The 23,290-nt window shown below is 36.2% G+C and overlaps 1 protein-coding gene across 1 annotated transcript; it reads right to left on the bottom strand.

Annotated features, from left to right (window-relative positions):
- Positions 1–815: 815 nt before the first annotated feature.
- On the bottom strand, positions 816–21,545 carry LOC137406553 (ABC transporter G family member 20-like). The gene is made up of 16 exons (XM_068093150.1): positions 21,503–21,545; positions 19,541–19,671; positions 19,103–19,233; positions 17,831–17,944; positions 16,729–16,865; positions 14,218–14,351; positions 13,842–13,992; positions 12,818–12,911; positions 10,349–10,489; positions 9,184–9,306; positions 7,408–7,630; positions 5,786–5,937; positions 4,590–4,777; positions 3,611–3,836; positions 2,189–2,345; positions 816–1,285 (listed from the first exon to the last, which is right to left on the bottom strand). The coding sequence occupies exons 2-16, from the start codon at positions 19,633–19,635 to the stop codon at positions 1,156–1,158; spliced, it is 2,196 nt and encodes a 731-aa protein (XP_067949251.1). The 5' UTR covers positions 19,636–19,671; positions 21,503–21,545; the 3' UTR covers positions 816–1,155.
- Between the last annotated feature and the right edge of the window lie 1,745 nt (positions 21,546–23,290).

The raw sequence follows: 23,290 nt of genomic DNA, 5'->3' as shown, positions 1-23,290 counted from the left end.
AGCACTTTGAAGCCTGACCTTGTATAAACAAGCAGGTCCACTGATCTTAGACCGTGCTAACAGCTTTCCATCGACTGTGAAAGTACTTACAATAACATAATTCCTTTTTAACTGCATATCAGACTGAATTTGCAAGCTCGTAGAACTCAATGAAGAAACAGAAATCAAATAGAGTGAATGGTTTTTATTCAGTCTTTAAAAGAAGTGATGTCTTAGAGGTAACTGAAGAAACAATGATTACAGTAGACTTAGTCTGATAGAGTGTGTATGTTTGTTATGAATAGAAAAAACAAATAGTTTTGGTGTATAACTCTCGTTTCTGAAAAGAAGAAGCTTTCTAGCTTTGTCTATCGATCCTTTAGTACCAAGAATTCAATCAGTCTGTCAATAAAAACTAGTTTTCTGTCAGCAGTCATTTCGATTTCTCGATCGATTAGAAGTTCTCTCGCTATTTCTGCAATATCTCAAGGACTAATAGTTCAATCGACTTGAAAGTTTGAAATTATACTGAAACGCATATCAGACAGAGTGACCAAAATTTTGTAATCCTCATATTTTGTAATTTTGTAATTCTAAACTAGAAATGCGAAAAAATAAAGTGAAAGTAGAGTTTACTCGAGCACGGGATCAGGCGAGAGAACAATTCCTCGAATTATCTCAGGTCGGGGTTTCAAAGTATTGAACAGTTTAAAAAAGCGGAACCGCTCTTGAATGCTTTGGTTGGTTAGTCCGACAAATCAAGTTGGTTGAAATCAAGAACTGAAAAACTTGAAAAAAATAAATTCAGTTTTTCAATAGAGTCAAGGAACACAGACTAAAAGTTTTCAATATTACTTGTTATTGACTTATTGATAAACATAAATTCTCATAAAGTAATGAAGGCTTCTATCAATCACATACAGAACTTGCAGTTGTCTCCTGGGATAGTGCCCTGGCAGTTGTTCATTTGTCGATAGGTTAAAGGAAACACACAAATTGTGATAAGCTTATCATAAAATCTCACATAAAGTTTTTGACAAGAATGGTGATTATGAAAATAAATAGCTCTTTAAAAATAAAATGCAGAATCAAAAATAAATAACAACACTATTTGCATGCATAGCATAATAACCTATGCAATAGTGTGATAGTGTTCTAAGGCTATAAAAGAATGAACTAGTGGAGGCCTTTGAGGCGCGCGAGGATAAGGGAAAGTATAAGAAAACCTAAGGCCCAGCCAACTCCAATACAGTAGCCACTCCAGACCTGATAGTGGTCAAACCCAAAACCACGGCCCAGCACACTCCTGTCAAAGAGAGCAGCAGTTTAAATGTAATCCCTTGATACTTATTATACTTATTATGCAGCTATACAGCGCTATACAAATATTTCCACAATGTCTGAAATAGACACGATGACCGTTATCTCAAGTTTAGAAATTATTGTGTGTAAAATGGTAACATTTTTCCTTTAAAAACAATTGCAAAGTTGGAGTTGCAATCTCTTCAAACAAAAGGAGAGACAACTTTTCTTAACCTGCTAACAAAAATCCACTTCATTATGAAAACAGCATTGTTTGGTTTTCCTGCCGAATTAGGATGAAAAAGGTTTTAAACAGGTCCACCAAAGGTTATAGTGAAAGCGGAAAAGGAAACTGATGAGCGATAAAAGTTAAAATTCAGTAAAATAGTTGAAAATACATACTAAAACTTAGCTTTAAGTGTGTGTGTTTAGTAATCTGAACCTATTTGAGGTGAATCCAATGTTTATGTTATATGTACATTTGTCTTGAAGGTAAGAACACCCTAGAGTATGTACTGAACATGGTACATCATAATTTTACATTTTTGCAAATCATAATCACTAAATACAATAAAGTTACTGTAGGTAACTATAGTTACTAAGGTTAACATACTATTTGTTACTAGTTTTTTAATATGTACAGCACTTATATAAAACTTTGATGATTTTTATCAGGGAATGTTTGCATTATATAATTACATGGTTTTTAGACACTACATACAATTTTTTCACCATTCGATGCCAACCCTGGAACAAATTAAAACCGTATCCTGAAGGTGCACTGTACGGACATTATAAATTTAGACACAACATGAGGTATATATTCATTACTAGCCTAGAAACCTACGAATGAGAATTACATCATCAGATTCCGCTGCAAGGGTAGGAGAAGATATTAGCTACATACCTCATGGCAGCTACTGGCTGGGTTAGAGGCAGAGCAACAGAGATGTATTGGAGCCATTGAGGCATGCCTTCTATAGGCCAAAGAATTCCAGAAAGAAGGAGGAAGGGAAATACCAGTGCGAGAGAAAGCTGTGTGGCTGATTGCTCGTCTTTTGCAGCTGCAACAAACAGACTTCATCAACTCCGGAAACACTTTCACTAAACTCACTCATGTCTTTGCTTAGGTTTAGCTACACAGGACTCTTTCTACATACATAAGTCACTTGCATATGTACAACTACATGTACAACTACATGTACAACTACATGTACAACTGCATGTACAACTACATGTACAACTACATGTACAACTACATGTACAAGTACATGTACAACTACATGTACAAGTACATGTACAACTACATGTACAACTACATGTATAACTACATGTACAACGTATACATGCTGCGTGCATACATTGTGTTTCCATGCTGGGAATACGTTTAGAGCTGCCTGCTGCCGATGAACTTGCATCCTCACATTTCAACAATTCGTGGTTACACTATATATCTTTCCAAGATTCGCGATGTATCTCTCAAGTCAAAACACGTTAAAGTAGACTAGCTTTCAGGTCAAGGTCACTGTTCAGTAATTAATTCGTCAGCTCCTACGAGCGATCCATCCGTGGCATGTGAATGTTACTGTAGAGACATAAAGGCAAGCAGGAACGGTAGTGAGTAGCAGTAGAACGTTTTTGTAAGGGAGAACTTTGCGGTTGTGAGCTGAAGTTTTTTACCTCCTCTGAGGAGAGTTTAGTCGAGTATTGTCAATTTGAATCCATCAACGGTGAGCTTTTCTATGATGTCAAATAGCACTCTTGCAGCGAATGCCTTCACACAAGTTTAGCGGAGTGGAATTGCGTCGAATTTGTTCAGATTTTGTTGTTTCTACGTGGTTAAGTGATATTTGTCTGCAGCTTAATGTGCAAGCACAATCTCCCATGTATTTAATACCTGCGGCATTGTTTCTATAACAGGACTAGTTCCACAAATGGCTAATTTTCTGAGGAAAATAAAAAAAACTCAATTTTCAATTACTTCTGCAAACATTGTGATATTAGGAGATACACATTGTGATATTAGGAGATACACATTGTGGTATTAGGAGATATACATTGTGATATTAGCAGATATACATTGTGATATTAGGAGATATACATTGTGTTATTAGGAGATATACATCGTGATATTAGGAGATATACATTGTGATATTAAGCGATATACATCAGGGAATCAGGAATTATTGAGTGAGTTGAACAAACACATTTTGAAATTCAGTAATCTCATAGCATTGCAAAAAAGTCGGGATAATGAATTGAAGGTTGGAGTAACAGAAAAGGCATAACAATTCAGGACAGTTTAAGACAGAATAGCTGAAAGACTCACCAGTGCTGACAACGAAACCGAGTGTCATGCCAGTAATTCCCACGAGCAGCTCAATCATTATAATAATGATAAGAGAGCCGACATCATAGACATTAAACACAAGGAATGCAAAGATGATGAGAACAGCTGTCTGAATAGAGACGACTACAAACTGTGTACCGATATGTCCGAGCATCATCTCGGCAACTGTCACTCCTGAGACGAGACTTCGCTCAAACAAACCTTCCTGCGCAAGAGACAACAGTTCAAAGCTAGAAAGGTGTGTATGTCTAAGGCTGCAGTGTATGAACTTCAAGTAACAAGCTTAGAAAAAGGTCAGTAGTATTCTTCTTTGGAGGTATCTTTTCTGTGAAGGAATACGCGCTAGCGAGCTTATATAAACCTAGTGAAGATGGTATGCAATCAAGTTTCATATATTTTAATCTTTTGTCATAACAAAACCAAAATATTTACGTGAAAGAATTAATCACCAAGCGCACTTTACAGTTTTCAACCTAGTCTGGCTGTTTATCGCTAATGACGATTTATCGATAACTAATTTTTGAGGGTATTTATGTTGGTTTAAAAGTTTAGTGGTAAATTGTTTTAAAGATCATGGTTCAAAAATAAAATAAAATAAATGGCTGTTAAATTTTCACCTTGAAAAGCGGATACAGACGGCTATGGTACAAATTACAACATGAGCTTGTTAAAAGACTCGTATGGTTCATGGCAGTTAAAATCTACCAATATGCCCATTTCCATTCAAGAAGAATCTATGTATAATATGTTCTTAGCACCCAAAGCTTTGTAATGAAAACTCTCTTCAAAGGCTAAAAGTTTCATAGTTTTGAAGGCTTCCCCGTGATAAATAATCTCCCAAAAACAATCTTCAGAGTATGGAAACGAATGACTGTTTATCATCGTCAACTTTGAACAAAGGAGCCGGCGCAAAACAACATCAAAAGACCAAACTCAAGTTGGCAATGCTGTGACCCACCTTCCTCTCGACTACGAGGCTGAGAGTCGTTAAACCAACAGCTAAAAAGTAGATAATTGAGCACATCATTCCGGGAGCAACAAAGTCTAGGAAGGTCTCATTAAATGTTCCATAAATAGCAGGCTTGTAGTCCAGTGGCACAGAGACAGCTGTAAAGACTTGCGGCAGGGGTATATTGCGTTCCTTAGCTACAATATCAATAAACTAGAGTTGAGATTACCTTAGCTACAATATCAGTAAACTAGAGTTGAGATTACCTTAACTACAATATCGGTAAACAAGAGTTGAAATTACCTTAGCTACAATATCAGTAAACTAGAGTTGAGATTACCTTAACTACAATATCAGTAAACTAGAGTTGAGATTACCTTAACTACAATATCAGTAAACCAGAGTTGAGATTACCTTAACTTCAATATCAGTAAACTAGAGTTGAGGTTATCTACTTCTCACATACGACCACAATTATACATTTAACAGCCGCCATCAAAGTAATAATCGATACTCTAATACATGTATTTCTGAAGAACAGCATAAAAAACATCTCCAAATGTTCAAGAGTCACGATTGACTGTAAAAATGGCATAACAGAATAAATAAATGTGTAATATAAAGAAGATCGTGGCCTTCACAGAAAAATAAAAATTAACAAGAACCTTTTGGGCTCAATATCATGATTAAACTTGACATTTAACTCAATATCATGATTACTTGTCTAGTAATCTAAGACAGCAACCTAATGATAGAGCTATAGACATCACTACAGCAACCTAATAATAGAGCTATTGACATCATTATAGCTACCTAGTAATAGAGCTATAGACATCACTACAGCTACCTAGTAATAGAGCTATAGACATCACTACAACAACCTAGTAATAGAGCTATAGACATCATTATAGCTACCTAGTAATAAAGCCATAGACATCACTACAGCAACCTAGTAATAGAGCCATAGACATCACTACAGCTACCTAGTAATAAAGCTATAGACAGCTACCATAATGGTGCTATGAAAACTTGCTAAGATTATTTTGTTTGTCTCTTAAAATCATCTAGAGTTGTACTTAATAACAATCAGAAAGTCATACTCAAGCACTCATGTAACAAACAGAATACTAAACACTTATTGTACTTTTGTCATTGCTAAACAATGGTTGTTAAAATAAGGGATAGAAATTATGCTTGTATATTACCTTGTTTTTGTATGTTTGTGCCAAGGTTTTCGTAGGCAGCCACAAACGCCTGCTCTAGAGTCAGGAATATCTGAGCATTTGTGGCATCTATATAGATGCTTATATTTGACTGTGTTATGGTAGCGGTAGAGTTGTCTTGCGGATTTATCATTCTGCCAATAAAAGAAAAGTCGACACCAAGTGACTTCACTACTTGATAGAAAGGCAAGAGCTAGGCGCGTGACATGAGTCTTTAAAACATTTCTATGGTGATGATAGATGAATTAAGTTATTCCTGAGAAAGAGAGAGTAAAGAAGAGCTCCTCAATAAAGTAAATTTTACATAAACTGTAAGACCAAGCTTCCGGGATGCTCCCAAATTAAAAATATGAATGCTGAACAACTATTTTGGGTTAATAGAAAGAGGGTGCCAGAAGAAAATATTCAACACATATCACCTTCTAAGAAACAGCTATAGGTAAGTTTGTGATGAGTGATATCCTTAAAGGTTTATTGGAACAAAATTCACATTACAGCTATTTGGTATCAAAAGGTTCACCATGTCTTACTCTGTTGTGTTGTAGGTGCAAAATATGTGGAAATGTGATTACAAGCTTTTAAAAGCTCAAAAAGGAACAGTTGATCGCAGCCATCATGAAAATGCCGTAGAATCTCTTTATTTCGATGACGTACTCAGAAGTTCTGGTTATCGTTTTTTGATCACGTGAAATTAAAGGCCAATAAATGGCTCAATAAAAAACGTATCGTAGCACTAGTTTATGACAAACACTTCGAAATCTACCGAAAAGCCCATATCAAATATAGATGCTCGCTATGTTACAGTTTTGTTTCGGTCTGGTCTGGATCAATACTTCCTGCCAAATAGGGCGAACAATCTCTGCAGCATTTTTCGACTATCACAGGTGACCAACAGACTCGTCATATTTATCAAAGATGATAAAGGAGGTTAGAAAATGATGATTTTCTAACCTCCTTCAAGTTGAGGTTAGAAAATTAAACAAATTTTTACGGTAGGTTGTGAGATATCAGTGCTCAAAGTGACAGCATTACAATGATGATGAAATAGACGCGTAAGGACAATAGACATGGTTTTATTGACTGCGTGAAGTATATTTGTGAAAATATTTCGACGAATGAGGTTGCATGAAAGTGTAAACAGAAGCCATCATGTTCAACTACGTCCCATTTGAGCCGTTTTGGACAGGGATTTCAATGATTTTCATAATGGCTGCGATTAACTGTTCGTTTTTGAGCTTTTAAAAGCTTGTAATCACATTTCCACAAATTTGGCACCTACAACACAGCAGAGCAAGACATGGTGAATCTTTTGATACCAAATAACTGTAATGTGAATTTTATTGCAAGTCAACCTTTAAAGATGATTATAATATCTGGTAACAGACAGGTACAGGCAGGTGTGTGATGAGTGCTACCCTTAAAGGTGATTACAATGTTTGATGGCAGACAGGTACAGGCAGGTGTGTGATGAGAGATACCCTTAAAGGTGATTACAATGTTTGATGGCAGAGAGGTACAGGCAGGTGTGTGATGAGAGATACCCTTAAAGGTAATTAGAATGTTTGATGGCAGACAGGTACAGGCAGGTGTGTGATGAGTGTTACCTCTTCATTGTGGCGATTGAGTAGTTAGACTTGAACCAAAGCACAGCCCAGCAGTCGCCAGCCTTCACCGTATCTGTAGCACTTTCTACATCATCTGCATAGGTGATTTGCACCACCTTCTTATCCAGACCATTAATGTACGCTTCAGACACGCTAAGATTCTGTAGAAGGCTTATGCCGACATCTTGGTTCACAATTTTTATTGGAAGGTTGGACGGAGTTCCTGAATAAATCCAGCAAGATGCTGTTCAGCTGATAAAGCAATTGCAACTACAGTAATACTTCAACTTACGAGTGCTCCAACATACGAGAAACTTGAGATACGAACCAGCTTTTAAGCAAGTTTTAGCACTAACATACGAGCCATGTTTGAGATACGAGCACGTGAGTCACTTGCCAAGTATGCCAGAGGTGTTTTATGAGAACAGCATCACTCTGTATTTTTCAACTGCTCAGGTTATACTTTTGTACCGTGTTTTTTTGTGCGCGATTTTCAGTGCAGAATTATGTGAATTAAAAGTACTGTGCGTTGACCAAAAGTTTGCCAGTAAAATGAAAAATAATGCAAAGAAAAAGCGAATGATATCAGTTGATATTAAACGGGAAATTATTGAAAAATATGTGAAATATATATGCGTGATTGAGCTAGCTCAGCAATTTGACAGAAATACATCCACAATTATCAAACAGAAGGATAATATTCAGGGCAATTAGTTCGCAAAAGGACTAACGATAGTTTATAAACGGCGCAGCGATCTTCACGACCGCTGATGGAGAGACTGCTCAGACATTGGATAAAAGATAAACAATTGGCAGGTGACAGCGTACTGAAACGATGCTATGTGAAAAGGCCGAGTGCTATCTATCAAAACTATAAAAATAGACATTCGGACAAGTTGGCTAGTGGTCGTGCATTAACCCTTTTTGACGACACCTGTGTTCGTCCTAATCGCAACAGGTTGAAAGGGCGACAAAGGCAAACGTCCTTAGATAGGTTTATCTTAAAACGGCCGGCTGGTCGTGAAAGCGAAACAAAGGAAAAATTAGCTAACCAGCGAGAAACTTCAAACTATGAACGCCGAAGAAATTTTAATTACGTTAAGTTGAAAATGAAAGTTTGCTTTTAGGTTTGCTTCTAAGTTTGTCTGTTAAGACATTGATAACATCCAGATTTATCAAAGTCAACCGTCGTAATGAAGAATAACTTATATCTCCCTCCCTGGCAAATGCTAGCGTTAGCTACTATTGTATGTATTTAATTTTACATTTTAATTAATCACATTTCCTTGCATTATTTTTTATTTGTTGCTTTTTGAAAGCATGTGGTAAGTGAGGACAATAACCAACATGTTCTTTCTGTTACAATATCTTGTTTTGAGTGTTTTATTTGCATTTTTTAGAGTATAGGAACCAATCAATATATATTTAATTGTTCTATATACAAATAAATTGCACCAACATGCGAGCAAATTAACATACGAGCTCAGTCTCGGAACGCATTAAGCTCGTAAGTTGAAGTATGACTGTAATGACAGCGGATGGACAACGCTGGCTGGTTTCACATACAATTGTATCTAATGGCTTCTCATTAGATTTTGTTAGGTAGAAAAACATACAGGAAAATCAAACGCCAGATCTAGATCTGTCAGGCAGCAGCAACAACCATACATATACAGTCAGGCAAAAGGGGCGCAAATGCATGAATGTACAAGAGGTAATGGCATCTACAATACTGTAGTCAGGAAATCAGCAGTAAGTATCATGCTATTTACGTACCTCCGATACAAAAAGCAAATAGAGCGATTTGGATGGCTGGCAGAAGAAACTGGAAAAGGAGAAATCCAATTTTCCGTCTCAGCTGGTTGCAATTCTTGATGAATAATGCCAGAATATTTTGAGCTAAGGTAAAAGAAATATAAAATGAATTCAGAAAACACAACTCTCAACTACCTCACACATGTTTCTTGAAAAAGCCTCAGGCAAACTACTAAAACTTATCTTTTATGCTCTAACAAAGTCAATGAGTTACCAAATCAAACAAAAGTACAATATGTGTAGTGAACCAGTCTGTAGTAGTTGTATTTGCAGGCAAACTACTAGAGATGAGCATAATCTAATGTGAACAATACAAGTTGTAAGAGCAGGCAACCCCTCATTGTAGAGCCAACATGATGTGAGACCAGAGCATCTAAAGGCGAGTGATGATGTGATACGATTGACACTTAAACTATCTAAATACTCTTAGAACTGACGTCAGAAAGTATCCTGAACAGGAAGACACTCATGGGATCCCCCATGGCAAAACTAGCATATATGCTATAGAGTAATTCCTAAATTATTGCGAAGAGGCTGCCGCCAACACCCTGCGATGTGCGAAAACCTGAGAAATAGAAATGATTTTTTGATGATGATTTGATTTTTACCAAGGGTAGTTTGCATTAGATATTTACTCTGGGTTTCTATACGACATCTTCGCCTTACGATGCTAATGCTGGAACAAATTAAAATCCTAATACACGAGTCCACTGTATGCCAATTATATTAGTTCATCATATATTATTATATAATTTTAATACTAGTACTGAATATTATTTTGAATATTGAATATTTAAAATAAAATAAACAAATTGAAATAACTGAATGACAGTTTATTCCCCACAAAAGCAAGACTTATTAACTTTGGGTGGGTAATCTCATACGCCCAGCATCTACACAAGTATTGACTATAGATTTAATTGATGTGGCTATGCAATGTTGTTGATGTTGTCATGACTTTTATAAAACTCCTACTATACATTGCAGCAGTTCATGTGCAAATAACAGCTGATAGGACGAGACAGTTAAACACAAGAACTAGCATCGTTATCATGTATTGATAGACAGACAAACTAAACCTTTTTAGTTATTTTGTTGCTTACAAGGCAGAACAGAAGATATATACCTTTGGGAAAGGAACTACAGCACTCGTTACAGTTGGCAGCTAAAGTCATATCTGTATCATCATAGCTGGTTATGGATACACTCCTTGACCTGCTGACCTGTCTGTCATCATCCAACAGCTGTACATCGTCAGCCTCTCCGCCTGTAGACAAAAGGAATTACTAGCATAGTAAGTATCTCGGTCAGTAAGAGTTGAACAGTACTGAGCCCTCAATTTATCAGACTCAAAGTATTCCATACTTCAGCAATTAATTTTAATTAAATTGCCTCCCTATTGCATCTAGTAATCTCTCACAATAGATTTAACAATGAACGTAAGTCATTCAATAGATCTAACAATAGAGGTAAGTCATTCAATAGATCTAACAATAGAGGTAAGTCATTCAATAGATCTAACAATAGAGGTAAGTCATTCAATAGATCTAACAATAGAGGTAAGTCATTCAATAGATCTAACAATAGAGGTAAGTCATTCAATAGATCTAACAATAGAGGTAAGTCATTCAATAGATCTAACAATAGAGATAAGTCAGTCAATACATCTAACAATAGAGGTAAGTCATTCAATAGATCTAACAATAGAGGTAAGTCATTCAATAGATCTAACAAAAGAGATAAGTCATTCAATAGATCTAACAATAGAGGTAAGTCAGTCAATAGATCTAACAATAGAGGTAAGTCATTCAATAGATCTAACAATATAGGTAAGTCATTCAATAGATCTAACAATAGAGGTAAGTCATTCAATAGATCTAACAATAGAGGTAAGTCATTCAAGAAGTTGAACAAAAAATCTCAGTAATAGTAATATGAGGAACCCATTGATAAACAAATAAGGAACTAAGTGAAGTTGTAGAATACAATCACTGTTTCCATGCTCGAATGGGTTCGGAGTTGCATCCACTCTGATTCATAGAAACGGTAAAATCCGAATGCATTTGATGCCATTTCGCTTCTCTAAATTTGTGCAAAGCCAATTCGTTGTGAGAGTGCTGTTCGACATCGTAGAAACCCTCACTGCTGATGTATCTAAATAGATAATGCTCGGCTAAGCTCTCCCCGGTGTAGGTAAAAAAGTTTAGCACACAACCATGCGGGTCTCTGCTACAAAAACCTTCAGCTGCTACTCACTTCTGTTTCTGTTTTCCTGTTTGTCTTTACATTAAAGGTTGGCTTGCAACAAAATTCACATTAAAGTTATTTGGTATCAAAAGATTCGCTATGTTTTAGTCTGTTGTGTTGTAGGTGCCAAATATGTGGAAATGTGATTACAAGCTCTTAAAAGCTCAAAACCGAACAGTTAATCGCAGCCATCACGAGACCGCCGTAGATTAGAATCTTTTTCCAAAACGGCTCAAATGGGACGTAGTTGTACAAGATGGCTTCTATTTACTCTTTCACGCAACCTTATTTGTCCAAATATTTTCACAAATATACTTCACGCATTCAATAAAACCATGTCTATTGTCCTTACGTGGCTATTTCATCATCATTGTAATGCTGTCACTTTGAGCACTGATATCTCAAAACCTACTATAAAAACTTGTTTAATTTTTAACCTCAACTCGAAGGAGTACATATCATTGTCTGATAAACATGATGAGCCTGTTGGTCACCTGTGAGAATCGAAAAATGCTGCAGAAATTATTTGCGAAGTATGGGTCCATGATCAGATTACGACTAGACAATTAGACCAAGCCGAAACAAAACTGTTAAGCAGCGAGCATCTATATTCAATACAGGGTCTTCGGTAAAACCCGAAGTGTTTGTCATAAACTAGTGCTACGAGAAGTTTTATATTGAGCCTTTTATTGGCCTTTCAAGTCATGTGAGAACATCATGTGTCAAAACAATAACCAAATGGATTGACTATGTCAGAGAAATAAACTGATTCCAATCTATGGCGGTTTCGTGATGGCTGCGATTAACTGTTCGTGTTTGAGCTTTTAAGAGCTTGTAATCACATATCCACATATTTTGCACCTACAACACAACAGAGTAAAGCATGGTGAATCTGTTGATACCAAATAACTGTAATGTGAATTTTGTTGCAAGTCAACCTTTAAAATTTATGAGGATGACGAAATAATTACTTTATTGCGCAACTAGTTTACTACACATGAAAGATTTCATGCTGGTCAAGGAAGAAATCGTGACCAACAAGCGAGTCTGTTTGACCACGTTTTGTTTTGAGGATGCATTATGAATCTTGAAAAAATCTATAGAGCAACTCCGAATCGTTGAAACGGCAGAGTGCGAATTTTTCTGCAGCTGGCAACTCAAAAACCATTTGATGCATGGGAACACAGTGAGTAGTTAACAATTGTACAGCGAGTTATCTCCATCTGGCAGCGACGGTAGTAAAAACGGCAGCGACGGTAGTAAAATTATCAAAAATGTTATTCGTAATGTGCATAGAGAAAGGTATAAAAAGGTCGACAGCAAGCTGCATCAAAAAGCAAGAACATACCGCTGAAAGCAGCATCAACTATCTCAGTATCAGAGGCAGGTGGGGTGGCTGCTGCCAGCGGTGCAGTCTCTTCTGATGTTGATTTGCCTCGTTTCTACGATATGATAAAGGTTCATTGTTAATATTAAACATAGGTACACAGCTTTTCCTGCCTATTTGAAACTTGTACAATGGTTTTGTTCCTTTAGCTATACCAGAACTGTTTATCTCGACAGCAAAGAAAAAGACATCAACTCGAAATTACATTTGTTTCTAAACTCCTGTGCAAGTTATACTATACATTTGCTATTTTTATACTGCATATTTGAAGCGCTGTGAAAGATGGAGTTGGAATACCTAATATAAACTCACCGTGAAAGTTGGAGTTATAATATCTACCATAGATTCACCATGAAAGCTGGAGTTATAATATCTACCATAGATTCACCATGAAAGTTGGAGTTATAATATCTACCATAGATTCACCGTGAAAGTTGGAGTTATAATATCTACCATAGATTCACCATGAAAGTTGAAGTTATAATATCTACCATAGATTCACCGTGAAAGTTGGAGTTATAATATCTACCATAGATTCACCATGAAAGTTGGAGTTATAATATCTACCATAGATTCACCATGAAAGTTGGAGTTATAATATCTATCATAGAATCACCATGAAAGTTGGAGTTATAATATCTACCATAGAGTCACCATGAAAGTTGGAGTTATAATATCTACCATAGAGTCACCATGAAAGTTGGAGTTATAATATCTACCATAGATTCACCATGAAAGTTGGAGTTATAATATCTATCATAGAATCACCATGAAAGTTGGAGTTATAATATCTACCATAGAGTCACCATGAAAGTTGGAGTTATAATATCTATCATAGAATCACCATGAAAGTTGGAGTTATAATATCTACCATAGAGTCACCATGAAAGTTGGAGTTATAATATCTACCATAGATTCACCATGAAAGCTGGAGTTATAATATCTACCATAGAGTCACCATGAAAGTTGGAGTTATAATATTTACCATGGATTCACCGTGAATGTTATCATCACGAAGACACAGGTGCAGGAATACATCTTCCAAACTAGACTGGTTGTATTTCTGTAGAAGTCTATCAGGTGATCCTTCTGCCATGATGCGCCCATTTCGCATCAACCCAACTGAGTTTGCTGCCCTATCAAAATACATGTATTTTGTTAATGGAATACCCAAAAAAGAGCTGACGACTCCAAGTTACTACTCAAATATCCAGCGGAACGGCCATAAGAGGTGTTTGCTATAATATTGTCATAACGGCCATATTTGCTATAGTTCTTCCAGATAGTATAACAAATGCTATACTATCTGGAAGAAGAGCGGTAACAAAACCTACACTACTGCTTGGAAAGTGCAGCTTTACCTGGCTTCCTCGATGTAATGGGTAGTTATAATAATAGAAATTCCTCCAGTAGATGAAATTCCTACCAAATGATCCCAAATACGCTGCCTGAGTAAAGGGTCGACACCAACTGTGGGCTCATCTAATATCAAGATCTACAGACAGAGATATACCTGGGCTAGCACTAATATAACTAGTTAAAAGCATTCAACACACAGAACCAATATAGAAGAGTCAGACTGTAACAACAGAACTTAAAGTCGACTGCTGTATACTGGTACACCAGTATGTTAGTCAATGCGCAAAATCAGGCAATTTACGAAGTGCCTGATTCGCTTAGTCAATTTATAAAATGACTGAAACATTTTACACATTGACTAAGCAATTAGTGTATTTGAACGATTACATTGATAGGAGGTAAGACAGGTTATTTACATCAAGTAGAGCATCAACTACCACATATAGGCATTCTTGTATTGTTCAACTTGCTACTATTTAGTGTTTTAAAAAGTAATTTTTTAGTCAATCTATCGTTTTTTTGACGTCATCAAGGCGTTTGCACATGTGCTCGTTCATGAAAAAGCCGCCATTTTTGTAGAAAACGATCGTTTTTCTTTGATTTGTTAATACTTTTAAATGTTGTTTTGATACTATAATAAAAAATTGCAAACAAAAACATCGTTTTCAAATTATCATAGCAAAAGCTTTGCGTTTCTAACAAAAAAATTGTCTATAAAGATGGCCGACAACGATAAAATGATGTCACGAAAAAACGAAGGATTTGTAAAATGCCCAAAAATTTCAGCCATTTTACAAATTGACTGATTTTACAAATTGACTGTAACATATGGATATACATTGCAACATATTTTAGGCTCGTCACTACATGACACTACCGGTTGTATTGCACGTGTACACCCATAAATTTTCATTTAAGCTAAAAATGAAAGATTTATTGAAAGCCAAAACAGTGACAATTCTGACACAAATATGTAACAATAATCAATTTTCAAAGACAATTATATCGACACATAAAAACAGTCTCCTTCTCTTAGTTGGGCAATTAATTGCTTACCGTGAGAGATAAGTTATAGCATACAGTTCACTTAGCAAGTACTGTGTAGTCGTCGACTTACAACCTATGCGACATACGTCCGCCCGGCTTTACCACCACGTTCGTAGGAAGATCAGGCAGTTCAGTGTGAGGCATAGCGTAAGCCGTTCTTCGTTATTTTCATTAAGCTTTTTTGTTATTTTTTCATTAAAGCGAATTTTTTCTGCCACACGATGTCAACAATAATTTTTCTCAAAAATTAAAATTTGGCGATTCGTGTACTGATTATATACGTTATTAAGAGATATACGTTGCTCGCCATGGCGAGTCCAGGATTATCCGTCATGGTAAAAACGAATTTGCAAACAAATGATAAAATCTTTATTAAAAGTTTGGAGTTTACTAAAATACATACTAAGACTTCCTTCAAGTATTTGTTTAGTAAGCCAAATTCATTTAAGTTAGATCAGAAACGACAAAATATACAGTTTTGGCTTACGCCCGAATCGACCCGGAACCAAACGCGGTCGTAAGTCGACGACTACCTGTACTGTGTAGTAGTTCCATCACAGCATAGTCATACACAGCGACAAACAAGCATAAAATTATGTCATACAAACTACCCTAGCAATCCAATGCATTGTGTGGAATCATCATGAGTTATAATTATGTACACAATTATTTTGAGATGCAGCAAGGTGGTAGAATGGAATAGCTAGTAGTGTACCTGACTTTATAGTTAGTAGTGTACCTGACTGTATAGCTAGTCGTGTACCTGACTTTATAGTTAGTAGTGTACCTGACTGTATAGCTAGTAGTGTACCTGACTGTATAGCTAGTAGTGTACCTGACTGTATAGCTAGTAGTGTGCCTGACTGTATAGCTAGTAGTGTACCTGACTGTATAGTTAGTAGTGTACCTGACTGTATAGCTAGTAGTGTACCTGACTGTATAGTTAGTAGTGTACCTGACTGTATAGTTAGTAGTGTACCTGACTTTATAGTTAGTAGTGTACCTCACTGTATAGTTAGTAGTGTACCTTACTGTATAGTTAGTAGTGTACCTGACTGTATAGTTAGTAGTGTACCTGACTTTATAGTTAGTAGTGTACATGACTGTATAGCTAGTAGTGTACCTGACTGTATAGCTAGTAGTGTACCCGACTGCCAAGCCTAATGTGTGAGTTCAAATCATGTGTGACACAATCTTTTTTTCCAATTGGTGACTTCAAAAAGATGAATGGACACAGCTATTATTATAGTAAAGATGTTTATTCTCATCGAGGTTGACTTGATTTCACAGCTTCAGAAATGTTCTGTCAGCGTAACATTTGTCATCACACTAATTTTAGTAATATGTGATGGCCAATACAATCAATCACAAAGTAGTCAACATTTACTACAAACCTTTCACTCCGATATTTGGTCTATTTGTCTAATAGCAATGAAGTTAAACGTACAGAGCCAGAGGTTACCAACCTCCGGAGAATGAAGCAGAGCCACAGCTAGTGAAACTCTCCTTTGCTGTCCTCCACTCAACTGTTTCACCTGCCTTGTAGCCGACGGCAGGTCCAAGAAACTAATGAGAAACGCCATGCGCTCAGCTATGTCTTTGCCTAGAAACAAGTATAATCTGTGCAATGATAACGGCATTCTCAAGTGATTTGTAAAGCTAATCAAAGCAAGATATTTATAACACAAACAAACATCTGATGACCACATTCTCAGTGTTTAGTGATAGTGCAGCTGACTACAGCTACTAAATCGGACCTTGGCTTAAATCTTTTGAAATAATTTAAATTAAGACTAGTTAAACTTGACAAGCAAGACAGGTGATCCGACTTTCTGACACATTGACATAACAAAAGACTAATGATTAAAACAATAATACAACCTCGAAAACAAACAACAATATTATTTAGCATACAGTCATACCTTGGTTTTTCACCATAATCCATTCCAGAAAAAAGTTCAAAAAGCAATTTGGTCCCAATCTGAAGCTGTGTTTTCCATTATATTTAATTTAAATAATTTTCATCAGTTTCAAGTAAAGAAAACGACTTTTAGAAAGTATTATTTCGCTATTTCCCATTTTCCCATTTTAAACTGTAAGAAGAGAAAAGATAACTTGTAAAATTATTGTAATTTGTAGAATTGTCTAATAACAAATCTAATATAGTGAAAAAACAAGCATTTTATGTTTTTTATAATTTTCAAATTGAACATAAAATTAACGAAGATTAACCTATGCTAAAGTTACAGTCTAAAAACAACAAGAGTAATGTAATGAATCGTAGCAGAGATCGTGGGAAATAAGAAAAGTACAACAGAAACATTTCTTGTTTGCTACTTTACCAATTGTAACATAGGAAAATTGAGGTACAGTAGGATATGGTCGAAAAACTGAGTTCTTGGTCAAAGACTGAGACTTAAAAATTTCGAATTTTGTAGCCAAAATTCAATTTGCTCGAAATCCAAATCGGAAGCGTTCGAAAGTCGAGGAACAACTCTTTTTACATTCTGCTACAACCTAACAGGTCTGACCAATCAAATCCAGTCGCATGATTTTGTCAAATCAAACCTGACATGTTGTGAATTCTCCCGAAGAAGTGAAGAGTTTCAGAGATGGTGAACTCTAAATACAGCGAGAGCTCTTGGGGCATGTAACCTATCCGTGACCCAGGAATCTTACTCACTACAAACGAATATAACAGATCCCCCTGTGACATATGGCGCTCACAGTTATCACTTAGCACAGTATTGTGCAAAATTGAATGTTGACTTGAACAAAGAAATTACAGCCAATAGAAAACTGAGATCGAGTCATACATATTAAGAAATCGCAAAAAATTTTAAACTTCTAAAAAAGGCTGGAAATATGATGTGATTAAGGATGAGCTTACACAATATTTTAGATTTTATCAGAAAGTATCAGAATTTTTCTAAAATTTTTGATTTTTTGTTATGTTTGAGGAAATCTGACTGCCAGGATGTTTCAAGAATATAATCAACAAAACTGATCGCGGTAAAAATGATCTGAAGAAAATTATTCACCAAAATGATGTCACAAGTTGCTACCAGAGCTATCGGTAATTGTGTTCAAGTTGCTCTATTCCGTCAGTCTCTTTGCAACTATAGATGTCATAATCACAGTTTCGCTTGATCTGAACATTTTAACCACAATCAAGTTTTTGTCAATTTTAGTCGTAAAACATCCTGGCCATCAGATCACCTCAAGCATCAAAAACAATTGCACGTGATAGAAAAATACAGATACTTTCTGATATAATCTACTAAAAATATGTCAGAGTTCATCTTTAAAGGCAGACTATGAGAACATTTAAATTCTGAACTAAAAAAGAGTCATACACTAATCAAGTATGAATGAAAACAAATATTCGAATAGGAGAGCAAAAATTTGATGACAAGATAAACAAGCTGCATAAGAAACAAAAATAGATGACATACTTTTGTTAAATAATATATTATTAGCCCTCTCGCAGTCGGGTGCCTTGGGAGTCGGGTGCCTTAGGAGTCGGGTGCACCGTGATAAATCATCAGGTGTAATAACTAACTGCACAATCATTCCAAAATGCAAAAAGGCAGTCAATTGAAGCAGGTGGTGGAGTGTTGGTTTACTAAACCGAAAGTAGCGAGTTCGATTCCTATTGAACGCAACTTTTTTAAATCTCTAAGTGTGGCTTGGGACAGACAGACAGACATGGCTCCTAATATAGTAAAGATTAACTAGTTGAGAAAATGGCTGACAACGACCGTGTAAGCTTATGAAAAAAATAGCTCACTTTTATTTATTTCTATTGAAAATAGTATTGATGCATAAATAAGTAAATACCTGCAGTGCCGGGACGGTGACCCAGCACCCGCACTTTGCCACTGTTTGGAGAAAGTCTCCCAACAACAAGCTTGAGCAAAGTAGTTTTTCCGCAACCACTTGGTCCCAACAAACCATAGATATTTCCCTTTCTACCAGACAAGAGATTCACTTTTTACAAATGCGCTACAATATCTAAATAATTAGGCTTTAATAGAGACCTGTCACAAATAGCTATGAGATAACTGCACGTAAAAATGACAGTTTACTTTCATAAATTTTTATGGTAAAAGGCAAATTTTAGTCTTTCCGACTTGGCTGAGGGGTTGAAGCTGTCAATTCATGATAAATGTAAAGGTATTATGCAAGGCAAACTGTCTGATAAGTTTAACGTTTTTGTGTGAAACACAGTGTAACTTATTTGAAAAATTGTCATAAGACGAGCACTGTAAAACCTACCTTACTAGCAAGTTAGTATCTTGTAACACCGGCACCTTTTTATTGTAAGACTTGTAGACATTCTGAACATCCACAGCTGGTAAAATCACTTCCATGTCTAGTAAATGCTATTCACGTTTGCAGCAAGACAACTACAAAAGTGAAAGGTGTTGAAAATATTATTAAATAGAAAATTAAAGCATTATGAAGATATGTAAAAACTAATAATTTGAAGGTGAATGCTTGTCAAAATCAGAGAATTCAAGGCCAAGCTACATATTACCATCTTATGGTATCTAATATTTACTTTCTAAATAAAAACTCTTTCATCAGAAATGGCCCAACTCTGAGCTTGAAACAGGTTACTACTAGCACTCAAAAGATAGACAACAGCTGTCTCAGAAATTGTGCTCAGATCACCATTAAAACAATCCCTATAACCTATCAGCCAAACCTAAAACAAAAGATTGGCGGGGAAACTGCACAGAACACCACAGGTTGTTGAACCATGGCGTACACCGGTAAAAAGCTATTTGTGGAGTTTACCAACACGAGTCAATCAATGCAGGTTCCACAATTAAAGGGGCGATAGCCCAATTCGGTTGTTGGAAAGAATAGTTAGTAAAGTTACTAATACAATATAGGCTGGTTAATGAACAAACCGAATCAGCCACAATGCTGTCTTGAGGGTTTTTAAATTACGGCAACATTTATAAAGTCATAAGAATGGGAGTTTGAAAAATGGTGGTAAAACTCTATGTGCTCGTATTGTATAGAGATACTGCGAAAACAACGTACTAATAGGAATACAGCCAGACCACAGAATAGATGTATAATATGTACAAACGGCAAGATGCCTAAAATATGTCAAAAGATCCAATAATTGGAAACGCCAAAAGAAAATTAGAAACTTCCGAATTGGAAGCAATCAAGTCATGGAAACTGCATCAACACCGCCTATAAAAACCGTCTAAGGGAAGTGGAAGTAATTAAAGCTACCCATCACCATCACCAGAAAACCGCCAGAGAAACATTAGAGACGAATCAAATGAGTACACACATCGAGATCTGCTACCCCTGTCAAACATGACCTAGATACCAGGAGTAAATCATGAGCTCCACCCTACATGTCGAAATCACGTGCACCAGCTGAAGACTTACGCAAGTAAGATATCTTCACACGCCTGACATAAAGCACAGAATCTTAACACTTAACCTACTCTTACAGGCTAGCCATTCCACATGCTAGACATCTATAATATAAGAGAACAACTCCAATGACTCAGCATCTCTATCTTTCTCTTCCTGAAGACTTCCTTGAACGCTCTCCTCTCAGCCTGCTGAGGAGCTTCTCCCCTTCCCCATGGAGCTTCATTTGCCTTCATTAGCTGAGCCTTCTCTACACCACTATCTCAACTGCCGAGACTCTCACAAATCTCGTTTGACTGTCGAGACTCACAGCCGTACGGGACTGATCAAACAAGCATGGACGACCGTTCGAGTAAGGATGTAACTTTCATTAGCTATTCTAACTGTTTGTCATTAACATTGTTTTAGCTTTTTGTTAATTGTGTATTTCATTGTTTGGCTTATAGAATAGAGAAGTAAATTTTACTGGTAAATATCGGTATTGCTTACAACAGCTTAACACTTGTACCTGAACTAGCAATAATTAAATTAGTTCTCACAAGCTAAGAAAAAGCACACAATCTAAACATAGTCAAAATAGAATAAAATGACAAAACAATTTCAACACTGATGTTATGTGTGGATTCGGGTTAGCTATGCATAACATAATTTCTCATATCCACCCATAACACTCGCTTAATTTTTAAAATACAAATAAAACATGACCGTAAAACAGGATGACAATTACTGTTAGATAAAACGGGTCCGATAAAACTATGCAGCCGTAAAAAAGATTGGGTAATAGAATTAAATCTCGTAGCATGTTTCGTCATAGTTGCGAGTAACTATATTTACTGTCTTTGTAGATATTTCTTCACTTCATATAACAGAAAAATAGTGCTTGCTTCTTTGATGAACCATCGCTATCAATTAAGCCTCACGGCCATAATAAATTGCGAAACATCGAGACCACTGTACTCGTTATCAGGTATATTTTCATAATACTAACGCTCTAAGGCGTTGTGAAGGCCGACATAAGATCGAAGGAAACCGTTTCTCGTACGAAACGGTTTCTTCGTGTACCGTTTCTCGTTCACGAAGGATTTGAGTTAACGCCTATTCGTTCACATCCGCTGCGTCACCACAATAAGAAATTTCGACATAAACCACTTGGATTTCGTCAGAAGCAACATTATTGGTCCAACCACGCTTATGTAAAAGTGCACCAACAACTCGTTTTGATATACTGTTTACTGAACTGTAAAGGTGATCCTCCTTTGCATGCAGCCACAATACCGAAAATTGAATACATGCCTGTCTTTGAGCAGTGTGACTTGCATCTGCAAAATCCCGCAATAAACAAACCTTTAACTCTCTTATTGTACGCAAGGTAATTTGCTTGGTAGTTCGTCAGATCGTCAGCAAATTTACAAATTTACAAAATAATGTATCTGCATATGTTACAAAAACACAATAAATATGGAAGAATATTTGCGAAGCAATTCGCCAATTCCATTTTGAGTGATGTTACAAACCTTGGAGAAGAATGTAATTTAATTTTAGAATGCAAGTGATCTTTTACCATTCGTAAGCTATGAGTTAGAGCTGTTTTCCATATGCTTATTGGACATACATGTATATGTTTGCATGCCCTATTATCCTGTATTCTTTGAATTCTTGTACTTTAGGGGTAAGCTATTCCGTGCATTCGTTATAAAGACTATCACAAAAGGATTCACACAAACAATCACAAGCTGAATGGGATTTATTGAAATCAATGCAGGCTTTACAAACAGTAACATATTGTTGAAATATATCTCTCAAGTGATAGTTTGAGTTCACAGGCTATTGTATGAGAATAAATGGTTTAGGAAAACAAACTTCAAATCATACTGGGCTGATATTGACTCGAGCGCTTGATAGGCAGAGAAAAAGAGGTGCCATTTGGATAGCTAACACTTCGTGTAAAGATGTCGAAGATTTTCAAGTTGCTGGTTTGAGAGTGCCAAGTATTTGTCATTGGGTAGCAGTGCTGTGGATTTTGAAGAAAAATAGATGTTATGTTTTTCTCACATAGTTTGGTTTCATTGGTTATATATAGACGGAGTTGGTCTAGGGATGGTAGAAACCGGTTAATTTGCTGAGGGAGTCGGTCTATAGATAGTAAAAACTGGTTAATTTGCTAAGGGAGTTGGTCTAGAAATGGTATAAACTGGTTAACTTGCTGAGGTAATTGGTCTAGAGATGGTATAAACCCTAGACCAATTAGGAATAACTTACCATATTATTATACTGTTACAAGACCCATATTTTATACATTAAACTAGGATAGTCTGTTCCTTGGAGCACACACCTCATTGTTGCTACTATTATAGTTAATGCTATAGCGAAATACAACATGTTTTGGTATTGAAATGTTTATTTTTTTGTTTTTGGATGAATTATTTTCTCACTTTTCAGTTGTGACTGCGCATGCACGCCACTGTGTGCTACTCCGCATAAACGCAATGCGTTTCCACGGTTTTGGACCAATTCCATCCAAACTTCATACACATGTGCTCTGCGCCTTCCGCCAAATTGCTAAAAATATTTTTATTTCAAAATTCCACCCGGCTCCTGAGAACAAGTCTATTAAATACCCAT

This window comes from Watersipora subatra, chromosome 10 (genome assembly GCF_963576615.1).
Source record: "Watersipora subatra chromosome 10, tzWatSuba1.1, whole genome shotgun sequence".
Classification (NCBI taxonomy): Eukaryota; Metazoa; Bryozoa; class Gymnolaemata; order Cheilostomatida; family Watersiporidae; genus Watersipora; species Watersipora subatra.
This window is presented reverse-complemented; position numbering and strand designations above follow the sequence as displayed.